This window comes from Hemicordylus capensis, chromosome 17 (genome assembly GCF_027244095.1).
Source record: "Hemicordylus capensis ecotype Gifberg chromosome 17, rHemCap1.1.pri, whole genome shotgun sequence".
Taxonomy (NCBI): Eukaryota; Metazoa; Chordata; class Lepidosauria; order Squamata; family Cordylidae; genus Hemicordylus; species Hemicordylus capensis.
In genome coordinates, this window is record NC_069673.1 from 14,604,344 (window position 1) to 14,615,784 (window position 11,441).

General features: G+C 55.1%; 2 protein-coding genes across 17 annotated transcripts in view; one reads left to right on the plus strand and one right to left on the minus strand.

The window, feature by feature from the left end:
- Positions 1-4,718, plus strand: part of GRIN1 (glutamate ionotropic receptor NMDA type subunit 1) — a 47,747-nt gene extending 43,029 nt beyond the window's left edge. For 11 of the 16 annotated variants that reach the window (XR_008312847.1, XR_008312850.1, XR_008312849.1 and 8 more), the window contains one exon: positions 1,430-4,718. Coding sequence is in view for 7 of the 16 variants with exons in the window: in XM_053282684.1 (XP_053138659.1) it covers positions 1,430-1,498 (69 nt within the window). In the remaining 9 variants the exon portion in view is untranslated. The remainder of the gene's footprint in view (positions 1-1,429) is intronic. The other 5 variants (XR_008312848.1, XR_008312851.1, XR_008312853.1 and 2 more) reach the window with 2 other exon arrangements.
- A 1,834-nt stretch (positions 4,719-6,552) lies between these two features.
- On the minus strand, positions 6,553-11,294 carry LRRC26 (leucine rich repeat containing 26). Its single transcript, XM_053282709.1, has 2 exons — positions 9,491-11,294; positions 6,553-7,427 (listed from the first exon to the last, which is right to left on the minus strand). Exons 1-2 carry the CDS (start codon positions 10,158-10,160, stop codon positions 7,153-7,155), a joined length of 945 nt encoding a protein of 314 aa, XP_053138684.1. The 5' UTR covers positions 10,161-11,294; the 3' UTR covers positions 6,553-7,152.
- Positions 11,295-11,441: the final 147 nt, after the last annotated feature.

The following is an 11,441-nucleotide window of genomic DNA, read 5'->3' on the forward strand; positions in this document are numbered from 1 at the left end:
GATTTGAACATTCCTTTCGGGTGTGCAAAGAGACATAGAGGGTAGAGTCAAGTGGGCCGAATCCGGCCACCACGGGCCACTGGTTTCGGTGGCCACTGGAGCAGCATCCAAGGAGGGGGTTGGCTCTCCAGCGCAGTCGTGTGGAAAAGGGCCACCAGATGGTGTCATATAGCCCTCCCTGTCCTCCGGGGAATCCCTTAGAGATGATGCATTTCTCTGCTGTCCCAGCAGGCAGATCGGGAAGGGGCAAGCCAAAGGGGGCTAAACAAAATGCAGAACAAAAAACCCGGCCCACACCACGGGCAAAGCTCAGCAACAACCTTCTGCTCTGCCCCACGGCGAGAACCAGCAAGGAGGCTGAAAACCAAATCTGGCCTTGGCTTGAGCAGACATTGACTTCTGGCCAAGGATTTTCTGTGCACTTGGGACACCTCGCATGCCGCTGGTCTTTGGCAACACAAAGACGAGCAAAGGCCGACGGGAGATCAAGAATCTTGTAGTTCTGCCCCGCGGAGATTTTCAAAAGTCTGACCTGTAACCGTAGGGCACCCACACACAACAGCCTCATCTGTATTCTTGGCTGCAGGCCATCGGTAACGGGCAGAGCAAAGGTTGTTTGCAATGCGGAGTGCAACTGGTTTGGGCATCTCCTTTAAAAATTAACCCCAACTCTCTTGGGTTTCCAACGCCTAGGGAAAGGAGCAGGGTGGATGCAGTGTCACTCCCACAAGGAGTTTCTTGGCAGATAGAGAAGGATGGCGACAAAATCGGGCTTTGCTTCTGCGATGCCACAGCTAGAGCAAACTGATTGGCCTTCCTCCAGGGCTGGCACCGACCCCGTTCCGGCAGGGACAGCAGAGACCCAATCGCAGGCCTTGTCTCTAACACATGACATATGTCAGCATTTTCACCTAACAACTGTCTTTTCAGTTTTATCACAAACCGAACAAACTTGAGTCGTGCATTTCTTTACTCACCTGCCGCTAAATCCAAATTCTAGGTCGCTGGAACCAGGAGTGGGGGGGAATGCCGCACACTCCAAGGGGAAGGAGGCTACAGGGCCGTGGGGGAGGGACCTCCTGTGCCGAGCCCCGCTAGAACTTCCGGAAATAAGCGGCCCCTCTGTAGGCTGGCCTAAGCCACTTCCGGGGGCCTGTCCGTCTTGTGGTTCCACCTGGGCCAGAGACAAAGACGCCCAGCTGCCATGTTCTGCAGGAAGCGCTCTCACCAGGGGTGAGCGGCAGAGATTCCCGGCCCTGGCGGCAGGGCCGTCCGCCGAAGCTCTGATTGCCTCTCCGGTCTGCGGCCTTTGCATCATCCCTGAGCGATCTCCCATAGGGGCATGCGTCTCGACTGAGTGAGCCGGGTGGCCAGGCCAAGCCCTGCCTAACGCCTCCGCCTTCTTTGTCTGTCTGTTTGTCTCTTGCAGCAGTATCATCCCACTGACATCACTGGGCAGCTCAACCTCTCCGACCCCTCGGTCAGCACCGTGGTGTGACATCTGGGTGCCATCACCACCGGGCCGACTCCAAAGGGACAAACCAATGGAGACTCTGATGGGTCCTTCCTAGAGACACAGAGCGTCCATCCGCCCGCAGCGTCTACATTGCTTTCTCGCCCCCGTTGTCCTTGCTTTCCTGCCCCTGGAATCCTGCTCTTCCTAGGCCAGGTGACATCCTGGGGCATCGGGGTGAACCTATAGAACACGAGGCCTTGGAGCAGCCAGACCCCTTAGAGTGGGCAGCCTCCACATGCTGATCTTGGCAACGTCAACAGAGAAGGCGACTCCAAGTGGCACGTCGGCCGTGCGAGGGTGGACCGCACACTCCTATCCAGCGGACTTGGGTTCCTTTGCCGTGAGGAGAGAGTCTGTATCATATATGCATGTGCGGACCTTCATACGTCTACTTTCTCCCACATTTTCTACACCACGTAAGAGGACTGGAGGGGCGTTCATGCTCATGGGTCATTGTACATAGCAAAGAAAATGTCCATCTCTGCCTCAACCATCCGTCATCCAGAGAGGAAGCTTTAATAGCGATAGGACACATGATGCTCTCTCTGGCTGTAGTTGGCATGATCTTGCCCATATAACGTTTATTGACACCCTTGTCCCTTCCCTGGGGAAATTCTGCTTCCCTGCCTGTTTTCCAATTTTTTCTGAAAGGACTGTTCTGCTGCCCACCCCACCCAGTTTGGGAGCACATATTCAGAAGAGCAGGGAACGTAAAAAACCTAAGGTGAATGGAGATCGTCTCCATTTCCTCTGGCTGAATTCTGGCTGAAGATTCTGGGACATAACTTGGCCACACAGCTTGTACATCCTGCACGGTCTGGGAAAATGTATCTCCTAGATCCCTGCTCTGGAAAAGTTTGGTTTGTCCATAATTATGGCTGCAGTAGGGTTTCTTACTCATTGGCTTAACTGACTCAGGGTGGCTTAGAAGATCTGATTTAGTCATCACACTATGCAGCCTAGCATGATGGGATATTTATTTATGACCGTTATATATAAGCTGACTTTCCAAACACGTTGTCCAAGACAGCCTCCAAAATAGTCACAAAGACAGCACTCAAGGCTGAGGTTTTAGGCTTAAGGAAGGTTTTAAACACAGTGACCTGCATCCAGAGCAAAGCTTTTCTCAGTTTTTGCTTTTCTCTGACGCATGGTTCTATCAGTTGGGGGGGTTGAGAAGGCAATTAGCTCCAGCTGCCAAGATGATTACCGCCCCACTCAGCAGCGTCCCTCACCGTCCTGTCAGCTGCCCCATCTCCTGGCTACCTTTGGAAGTGCAAAAGCGACAAAGAGAGGTTTCTCTAGGGTTTGAGAAGCCTCAAGAAGGCACTTTGCGGCTTTGAGTCGCAAGCTGAATTGCCTTGGTGCTTCCACACCTGGGTGCTTTGCGCTGGCTTCAGTCCACGCGAGCACCCCTTTCACCCCCTCCTGTCCATGTTGCAAACGTAACAAAAGTGCACCTACCGATAAAAAAAAGTGGGACGGCAATGCTACCAGCAGTCCACCCATGCAGTCACAGAGCAGCTGTACTCCTGTTCTAAAAAGAGAGATTTTTCTGCTTTAATAAGCTGACAAGTGCAGGGAAAATACCAGTAGAGGTAACGGATGGAGGGCGACCTGGTGTGAAGAGCAGGTGAACCGGCTGTGGCAGTTCTAGACTAAACATCCCATTTTAGAAGCATCCATGATGGCTCTGAGCTCTGTGCACTCCACACACAAACCCTTTTTGGCTCTAGGCTTGACTGCAAAAAATGGGCTGGAACCAGGACTGTGCAATCCCCCCCCCGGCGCGCCTGCTTCCTGGCTCTGAAGAGACTGAGCAATGGACCAGGAACTCCACAGTTCAGGCTCTCTCCTCTGCCATGAAGTGACATGGGGTGGCCTCAGACAAAGAGCTCCCTTTCAGCCTCAGCTTCCCAGCCGCAAGATGCGAACAATAATACTCGCCTTAGCTGACAGGGTGGCTGGAAGGATCAAGAAGATACTATAAGTAAAGTGCTTTTTAGCCAAAGATGCCACCATCTGCATGCAAAGCTTGTCCCTGAGCTTTGGCCCTTCTGTGTCCCAGCGGCAAGATATCTATCTTGATCTTTGCTATTGTAAACCCTTCCAAACTTGGGGAATTACATCCGTGAGCCCTGCAATATTTAAACTCAGCCATCTGGTCGGCAGCACCTGCCCAGGTGATTAAACACCATACAGGTGCGGTTCCCAAAAGAAAAGTGATCCGATGAACCCCTCTCTTCTGGAAAGGGTAGAAGAAATGACCCCACAGCCGTAGCATTTTCCACCTTGGAAAAAACCCGTTAACCCAAACCTTACAGCCTTCGGGGTCAGGGTGTGTTGGTCCGCGTCTTTGTCTGACTACTGTGGTTGGCAGGCATCACAGGTAAGCACCACACTTGTGGTGGAAAACATCTAATCCCAGTTAATGCAGAGGCAAAATCAAAACAAAAAAGATGCAGGGGTTTGCTCTTGTGTCCAGGGTAATCCTAGTGTGTTAGGTTTGCTGCAAATCTCAGGTTCAATGCCTCGCACCGCTACACGCGCTCACACACAGGGAGATCTCTGGGTTGGCTAGCCCTGCTCTCTCCATCTTCCTTCTTTGCAAGATGGCAATAAAATCAAGGCTGATCCCAGCACCTCACACCCATCCGTTGCCACATTCTGCAGCAACCAAAGCTTCCCAACAGCCAATGAGGGCAGCCCCCCACGAAACACATGGCTATAGTCCAGCAACAGAATGGAAATCACCTTCCCTGCTTTTCAGTCTAGTGCAAGCCTTTTTTTTTTATTGTTCCACTCCTCCCCTGGTGATGCATTGTAGAGCAATGCTAGCCTGGGTTGCCCACTGAAGCGCACTGGGCATGGGTTAGCTGAACACACCCCAAACCCGCTTTTGTACACACAAAAGGAACGGCAACCAGGTAGCTTTTTTGCTCCTGCCCTTTTGGCCCATCCCGACATCTGGATTCTAATTCAGGCTCACAGTTCTGAGAGTCGGATCAGGGAGGGGAGGGGAGGAACTGTTGTTCTTGATGCATTAATCAGGACTTATTTTTTTAATAACCTGTGCAGTCTTGTATACACACCCAGAATCACACTGGGTTCTTCTGTAAATAGATGGGCGTGTGTAAGACATTTTTAACTGGGCATCAGTATCCAATTGTTATGAATAATAATCATGTTTATTTATAAACCATGCTATGGGTTTCTGTATGTTTCTGCAACACAGCTCAGGATATTCTCCCAGGAATACATAGGGATGATAGAGATGTCTGTGTGTGTCCATTAGGAGTGTGCAAGAGACGTTTAGTGTTATTCAATTTGCTTTCATCATTCTCGGCCAAACATCATTCAGTTTCTCAGAGATCTTTCTCAGCTTTGTCCTCAACATTGGCCCTCTCTGGATTCTGTGAGCACGCCAGAGTCCTCATGTCAGTGTTCAGAAGACAGTGCTTCAGGTAAGAACAAGAGCAGCCCTGCTGGATCCGGCCCAAGGAGGCCCATCTAGTCCAGCATCCTGTTTCCCACAGTGGCCCCTCAGATGCCTCGGGGAAGCCCACAGGCACAAGGTGAGGGCATGCCCGCTCCCCTGCAACTAGTTCTATAGAGGCGTCTTTCCTCTGAGGCTGGAGGTGGCCTATAACCAGCAACCTAGTAGCCACTGAGAGGCGGCCCCTCCATGAATTTGTCTAAGCCCCTTGTACGCCACCCACGCTTAGATTTATCATGCACTATGTGAAAAAGTACTTCCTTTTGCTAGTCCTAAACTTCCCAACCTTCAGTTTCATGGGATGGCCACGGGTTCTAGTGCTGTATGTGAGGGAGAGAAATTCCTCTCTCTGTCCACCCTCTCCACTCCACCCTACTTCTATACACCTCAATCTTGTCTCCTCGAGGTAAAATCGCCTCTTTTCCAAAGTAAAGAGCCCCAGCTGCTGTAGCCTCGCCTCCCAAGGAAGGCGCTCGGGGCCCCTGACCATCCTGGGTCCTGTCCCTGCCCTAGCCTAGCAAAAAGCAAAATAGTTTTTTTAAAAAATGGCAGGCCAGACCAGGAAATGTGCACAGGATCCGTGCTGCTGCCTGTATACAGGGGCCCAGCATCATCTGAGACGCCTTTAGCGCAGAAGGATCCTGGTGGAGGGCTGAGTACACACACACACACAGGGTTGCCCAGGACGTGTAGGCCAAGCGGGCGCCACATGAGGAGGACGAGGAGCCCCTTAGAGCTGGGCCGGGCACAGTCCCGCAAAGGCGGCGTTCCTTTCCCGGCTCCTGCGCCCGCGCAGGGCCCCTATGGCGAGCGCTGCTTTGCCCAGGGCCGCCTGTTCCTTCCCTCCGGCTGCTGCCTGCAAGGCGGTGGCTGCTGGCAGGCAGGGCCGCCCGGCAAGGAGGAGGAGGAAGCCGAAGCCCCCCACTTACAGCAAGCGCCGCGGGCGCAGCAGAGTCCGGCGGGCCGGCTGGAGCAGCAGGCCAGGAGGAGCAGCCGCGGGCGCCGCCGGCTAAGCTGGACGGGGACTCCGGAGCCAGGAGGGCTGTGGGCTGGGCTGGTGCCACGCACCACCCAGCAGGGCAGGCTGCTGCTGCTGCCGCCGCACCCGGGTAGGTGGGTGGGCGCGCGCCTGCCTGCCAAGGCGTCTTCTGAGAGACTCCGGATCCTCGTGGAGGGCCGGCACTCAAGTCTAGATGAGGCGCAGCTGGGGCCGGGCAGGGAGGGCGCAGCCGGCGGCGGCGGCGGCTCCTTCCCCGGCGCGCAGCGCAGCTCTCTAACCCGAACCCTCCTTCCCCGCGGGAGCAGCTGCAGAGGTGCCGCTCAGATCTAGATGTCAAGGCGGCGGCACAAGCAGCAGCGTCTGCCCGAGCGCCTTTCTGGGTTGCCTCGAAGCAGCAGCAGCAGCAGCAGCAGCCTCTCTTTCCAAGCCATGTGCTGATGCCCCAAACAGGCGGGGTCTTCGCTGCAGGGGTCTCCGGGGCTCCCCAGCCAGAAGCCGGGTCGTCGCCGGGGACCAGCCTGCAGCCCAGCCAGAGACTCGCCAGAAGGAAACGAATATGTGGGTCCCAGCTGGCTCACCCGTCAATGCACGACTTTGCCCCTTCTGCGCCCCCCCCCCTCCCCGCCCCACTGTTGTTTCTATGGCACAGATAGGCCTGTGGCTGGAAGGCACCGCAAGAGATCGGCAGCACAGAGGGCGACCTCGATGGGCGACTGAGAGAAAACAGGCAGCCTTCCGGCCGGGTGGGAGAGTTCAGCTCTGCGGAATTGTGTTGTAGTTGAGGTGTATGTCCTGACTTGAAGGGCCTGCCTACCCTTGGCTGGCTGCAGACTTGAGGCCCATTCGCACGTTCCGTCCACCAACGCTTGTACGACGAGTGTCCGGGGTGCCCAGATACAGACCTGCCCCCAGATGCAATCCTGCACCTGTTATGCTGACCGCAGGATGGCGTTCTGCATTCTCACCTTCTGGCCCTCGGCTGTCACTTTAGCTCCCAGCTAGGGCAGCCCTAACCGCTCTCTATAAAAGCAGGAAGCGTGGCCCGCTCCGCAGGGCCCTCGTGGAGCAAATGCGACCGAGACTGAAGAGCCCTTTGCAAAAAGGAAAGGCGGCCGCACTGGGCAGGCCCAGCGGGGCGGGCTACCGTGGCCTCCTGCGCTCTGCACGCCTGGCCAGGGTCCCCGGGCGGATGGAAGACACCGCCATGATCTTCGTGCGGGCCACGGCGAGCGAGCCGATAAGGACGCAGAGGCAGACGCTGGCCAGGAAGGTGGACGGGCCGACCAGCAGGAAAAAGGCATAGTCCTGGGCTTGCAGCCAGGGCTCCTGGCAGTGAACGAAGGACTCGTTGCCAATGTCAACTATGGGGTAGTTGGAGAGATACGCCGGAAGCCTGCAAGAGACCAGCTGCACCTCTGGAAAAGAGAAAGAGGGTGGGGAGGTTGGAGAAAGAGAGAGAGAGAGAGAGAGAGAAAGACAGTGATCCCAGTCTCTGTGGCAGCTGAAATCTGTTTGAGTGCCCTGACTTCCATCCCTCCCCCCCCCAATAAACATGATGGGAATCCTGCCAGGAAGTTGTCTCTCTCTGACTAATGTCTGCTTTCCGAGAGGGGTGCAGTTTGGAGGAAAATGTGGGATCCCCTCACGCTGCACTCCTAATCTAATCCCTGCACCCCGCCACTGTTTTTACAAGAATAAATGGATACAGGAAGTTTGGATTATGTCACATGCAGTTTGACAAGATGCAAATATCACAACCCCCCCCCCCCGGTCCATTTTTTATCCTTCAATTTGTCTTCCGGTCAAAGACACCCCAGGTTATTTCGATACCTGGCAGAATACCCAAATGCCCTCCAAGTGACAATGAAAGCCCTGGCAGCAACTCCAGATAGGGCTGGGAAAGACCCCTGCCTGAAACCCTGGAGAGCCGCTGACCGTCAGTGCAGGCAATATTGAGCTAGCTGGACCAAGGATCTGACTCAGTAGGTGCTCTGTGCAGATTATGAGATGAATCTTATGGCTCGGTGGCAGAACATCTGCTTGGCAGGCAGAAGGTCCCAGGTTCAGTCCTGGCAGCATCTCCAGGTAGGGCTGGGAAAGGCTCCTGCCTAAAAGCTTGGACAGCTGCTGCCAATCAGGGTAGGCAATACTGAGCTAGATGGACCAAGGGTCTGGCTCAGTATATGGCAGCTTCCTCTGTTCCTAGGATTCCTTGGGAGCTCTGGCATGGTTCCATAGCCTCACATGAAACAAATGGGCACTATGAATCTGCATTTTCCATCTGTAACAAACTCACTAGACGCCCTGGTCTCCAGTGATCTCTTTTCAGGCCAGAACTTTGGACATCTAAGCCAGAGGCAGAGAGAGAGTTTGTTCTCAAAGGAGTGGAAGGTCCTACAACAGAATCACTGACCATGCCCTCCTCCTCCTCCTCTCTTCCATCTCACTATTGTATCTGGTCAAACTAGTTCAGGTTTTAAAAACACGACGTAAACTGTAAACAGAGATGGGATTACTGTGAATGCCACAGCATGTAGACGCGCAGTAAAATAAAAATGTGAAGTTCTTTCACAGGCAACCATGAGATCGGAACTCCCCCCCCCCCTGCAGACTTGTGTTCGGACGGTGCGTGGGAAGCAACTTTGTTCCCACAAAAGCACCCTGAGTTTAGAGCCTCGTATTCCTAAGGGCTGTTCACACAATCGACTTGAGGGTGGGAGGCCTCTCCAAACTGGGGAGCTCTGCGCACTCCCAATTTCTGACCATGTTTCAGTTAAAAACGAGGTCAGAGGCAGGGAGCTTGGTGGAAAGCAAAGCCCCAGCTGGTAGGATGGTTTTCCTCCCTACCTAAGCTGGGGATGGAATCTGGGTAGGGTGAGCTTGTCCTACCCAGCTGGGGCTCAGCTCACGATCTAGTGCCCTGCCCTAGACCTTGTTTTTAACTGACACATGCCTGAAAATCGAGAGCAAGAGAGCGCCAGACTCCCAGATTAGGGCTGGAGGCTTCTCCTACCATAATGTCCATCATGCAAAGTTCCCCTGCTAACTGGGCAAAGAGGCACCTTTTTTCAAAGTGGCGATTCTCTTTGTTGAGCAGGGGGAGAGCAACTGGCCCTCTCCATCCCCAGCACAGCATCCCTCCAGGGGCTGTTGCTGGAGTCTGTCTGTTTATTTACATCTCTCTAAACCACTTTGGGGACTTTGGTTGAAAAGCGGTATATGAATATTGGCTGTATTCTTATTCGAAGTGCCCTCTAGAAATGTTGACTGCGGGGTAACACAGGGGTTCTCAACCTCGGGTCCCTAGACGCTGCTGGACTGCAACCCCACCCCCACCCCCCAGCTGGGCATGATGGGAGTTGTAGTCCAGCAACATCGGAGAAGCAAGGTTGAGAACCCCGGGGTGGATGCATTTGGGCTCTGGGTAGGTCAGCAGCGGCAGGCAGGCTTTCTGCCCACTTCCCTGGGTCTCGCTCACCTGGGACTTTGTCTGTGTGGTCGGCCAGCCACTGGGAGAGAGGCTGGATGGCGCAGGAGCACATCCAGGGGTTCCCATCCAGCTTGAGGTAGTGCAAAGAGGGCAGGCTCTGGAAGAGGCCGGCTGAGAGGGCGACCAAGCCATTGCTGTGGATGGACAGGACTCGGAGGTGAGGCAGAGCCTCCAGGAGCTCCGGCTCCAGCTGCAGCAGCCGGTTGTGCCCCAGGTTGAGCGTCGTCAGGCCCGGCACGGGGAAGAAGGTCTCCGGCTGCAGGATGCTCAGGTAGTTCCCACTCAGGTCCAGCTCCCGGAGCTCGCCCAGGCCCAACAGCGCCTGGCACTGGAGACTGACGAGGGCGTTGCCGCGGAGGCTCAGCTGGTGCAGCCCGCGCTGGGCCACAAAGGTGCGGTTCCGGAGGGCCGTGATGCGGTTGTAGTCCAGCAGGATGGCGGTGGCGTTAGCGGGCAGGTCGTCGGGCACAAAACGCAGCTGGTGCTCCACGCAGTCCACCTTCCCGGAGGAGCAGCTGCAAACACTGGGGCAGGTGGAAGAGAGCAAGGGTGGCAAGAGGAGGCCAAGGAGGGTGGCCACCACGAGCCTTCTGCAGCCCGGAATGCCAGAGCCCTGGGCTGGCCAGAGGAAGATCCGGCTCCTCCTGCCCCCAGCCATGAAGAGCACTCACCAGAGAAGCCTCCTTCCTGAGCTGAACGGCACTACCAGCCTTGCTGCTCAGACCACTTGCTTCTCGCCCAGGGGATGCCCAGGGCAGCTCCCTGGTCAAGACTCAGAGGCGCCCCTTCTCAGTCACTCGGACTCCCGCAACAAAGTTCTGCACAACCGTTCCCTCGGCTGCTCTGCCGTGCTTCTCCAGCTTGCAGTTAATTCCGGGCGGAGCTGCAGCTCTTCCTTAGCAAATATTTCAACAGAAGAGCCTTGCCTGCCAAGGGGCAAAGCCACAACTTCCTCCTCGGCCCAGTCTGTCTCCGGTGACGGAGCAGCGCCAGGCTGCCCTGGCATAAGCAGGCCCTCGGCTTCACCTGGGGTCAGCCCTCTGCCTGCCGCCCTGGAGTGCCAGGGAAGCTCACCCAGCTGGCCTCGTGGTGCATTTTCTCCTGTCTTTCCTCCAGGAGGTCTGAGCACAATCTGGGCAGGCTAGGCTGAGGTGCAGAGATGCCACCCAGCCCAAGACAACAAGAATGTACTTCACCCAGTGTCTCATTTTTATTATTTAACATATTTCTAAACCACTTGTGTCTCTGGGTGGTTGACCATTAAAAAGTAGAGATTAACTCGCAGAACCCACGACCACAAGGCGTGACGATGACCACTTCACTGAGATTGTTTTTCAAAGAGCGGAGTTAGGCTGATTCATGGAGAACCAAGTCCTTGGAGAAGAGCCGTAATACATGAAATGGAACCTCTCTGCTCAGAGGAAGTCTGCATCTGAATTCTTGATGCTAGGGACAAACAAGGAGAGGGCTGCCATGCCCCGCTAGTGAGCTTTGCAGAGGTAGCTGGCTGGCTGCTGTTGGGAAACCATCTGGAGGACTAGAAGCATGGAATGTGAGAGTTGGAAAGGACCTGGGAGGTTTCCTCATCCAACCCTCTGCTCAGTGCAGGCATGTGGACAAGTTCTGCTCTACAGCACATTTCTGATGTCTACACCAAGGATCAGCCACCAAGAGTCCCAAGGGCAATTCTGTCTCCCTGGGCTGCTGCCTGCCCAGCCCTTCAGATGCCAGCCTAGAGGCGAAAGGGTGTTGCAGAGGGTAAGAGGGGTTGTGGGTGGTTGGCAAGCCGCCTTGGAGTTGTGGCCTACCCCGTTCCACCTGCCTTTCTCAGTGTCGAAGGAAAGGGGGGAAAGTGGAAGCAATCGTTGCTCTTGGTGGCTGCTTGCAGGAGAAGGCGCAAAGAAAACAGAAAAGCACAGACGAAGAAGCCAGCCTTGGC

Bases quoted from the DNA above. Each gene is read 5' to 3' on its own strand.
- LRRC26 (XM_053282709.1), bottom strand. From the start codon at position 10,160: ATGGCTGGGGGCAGGAGGAGCCGGATCTTCCTCTGGCCAGCCCAGGGC. The intron at 7,428-9,490 runs GTGAGCGAGACC...TCTCTTTTCCAG, and splicing joins CCACACAGACAAAGTCCCAG to AGGTGCAGCTGGTCTCTTGC.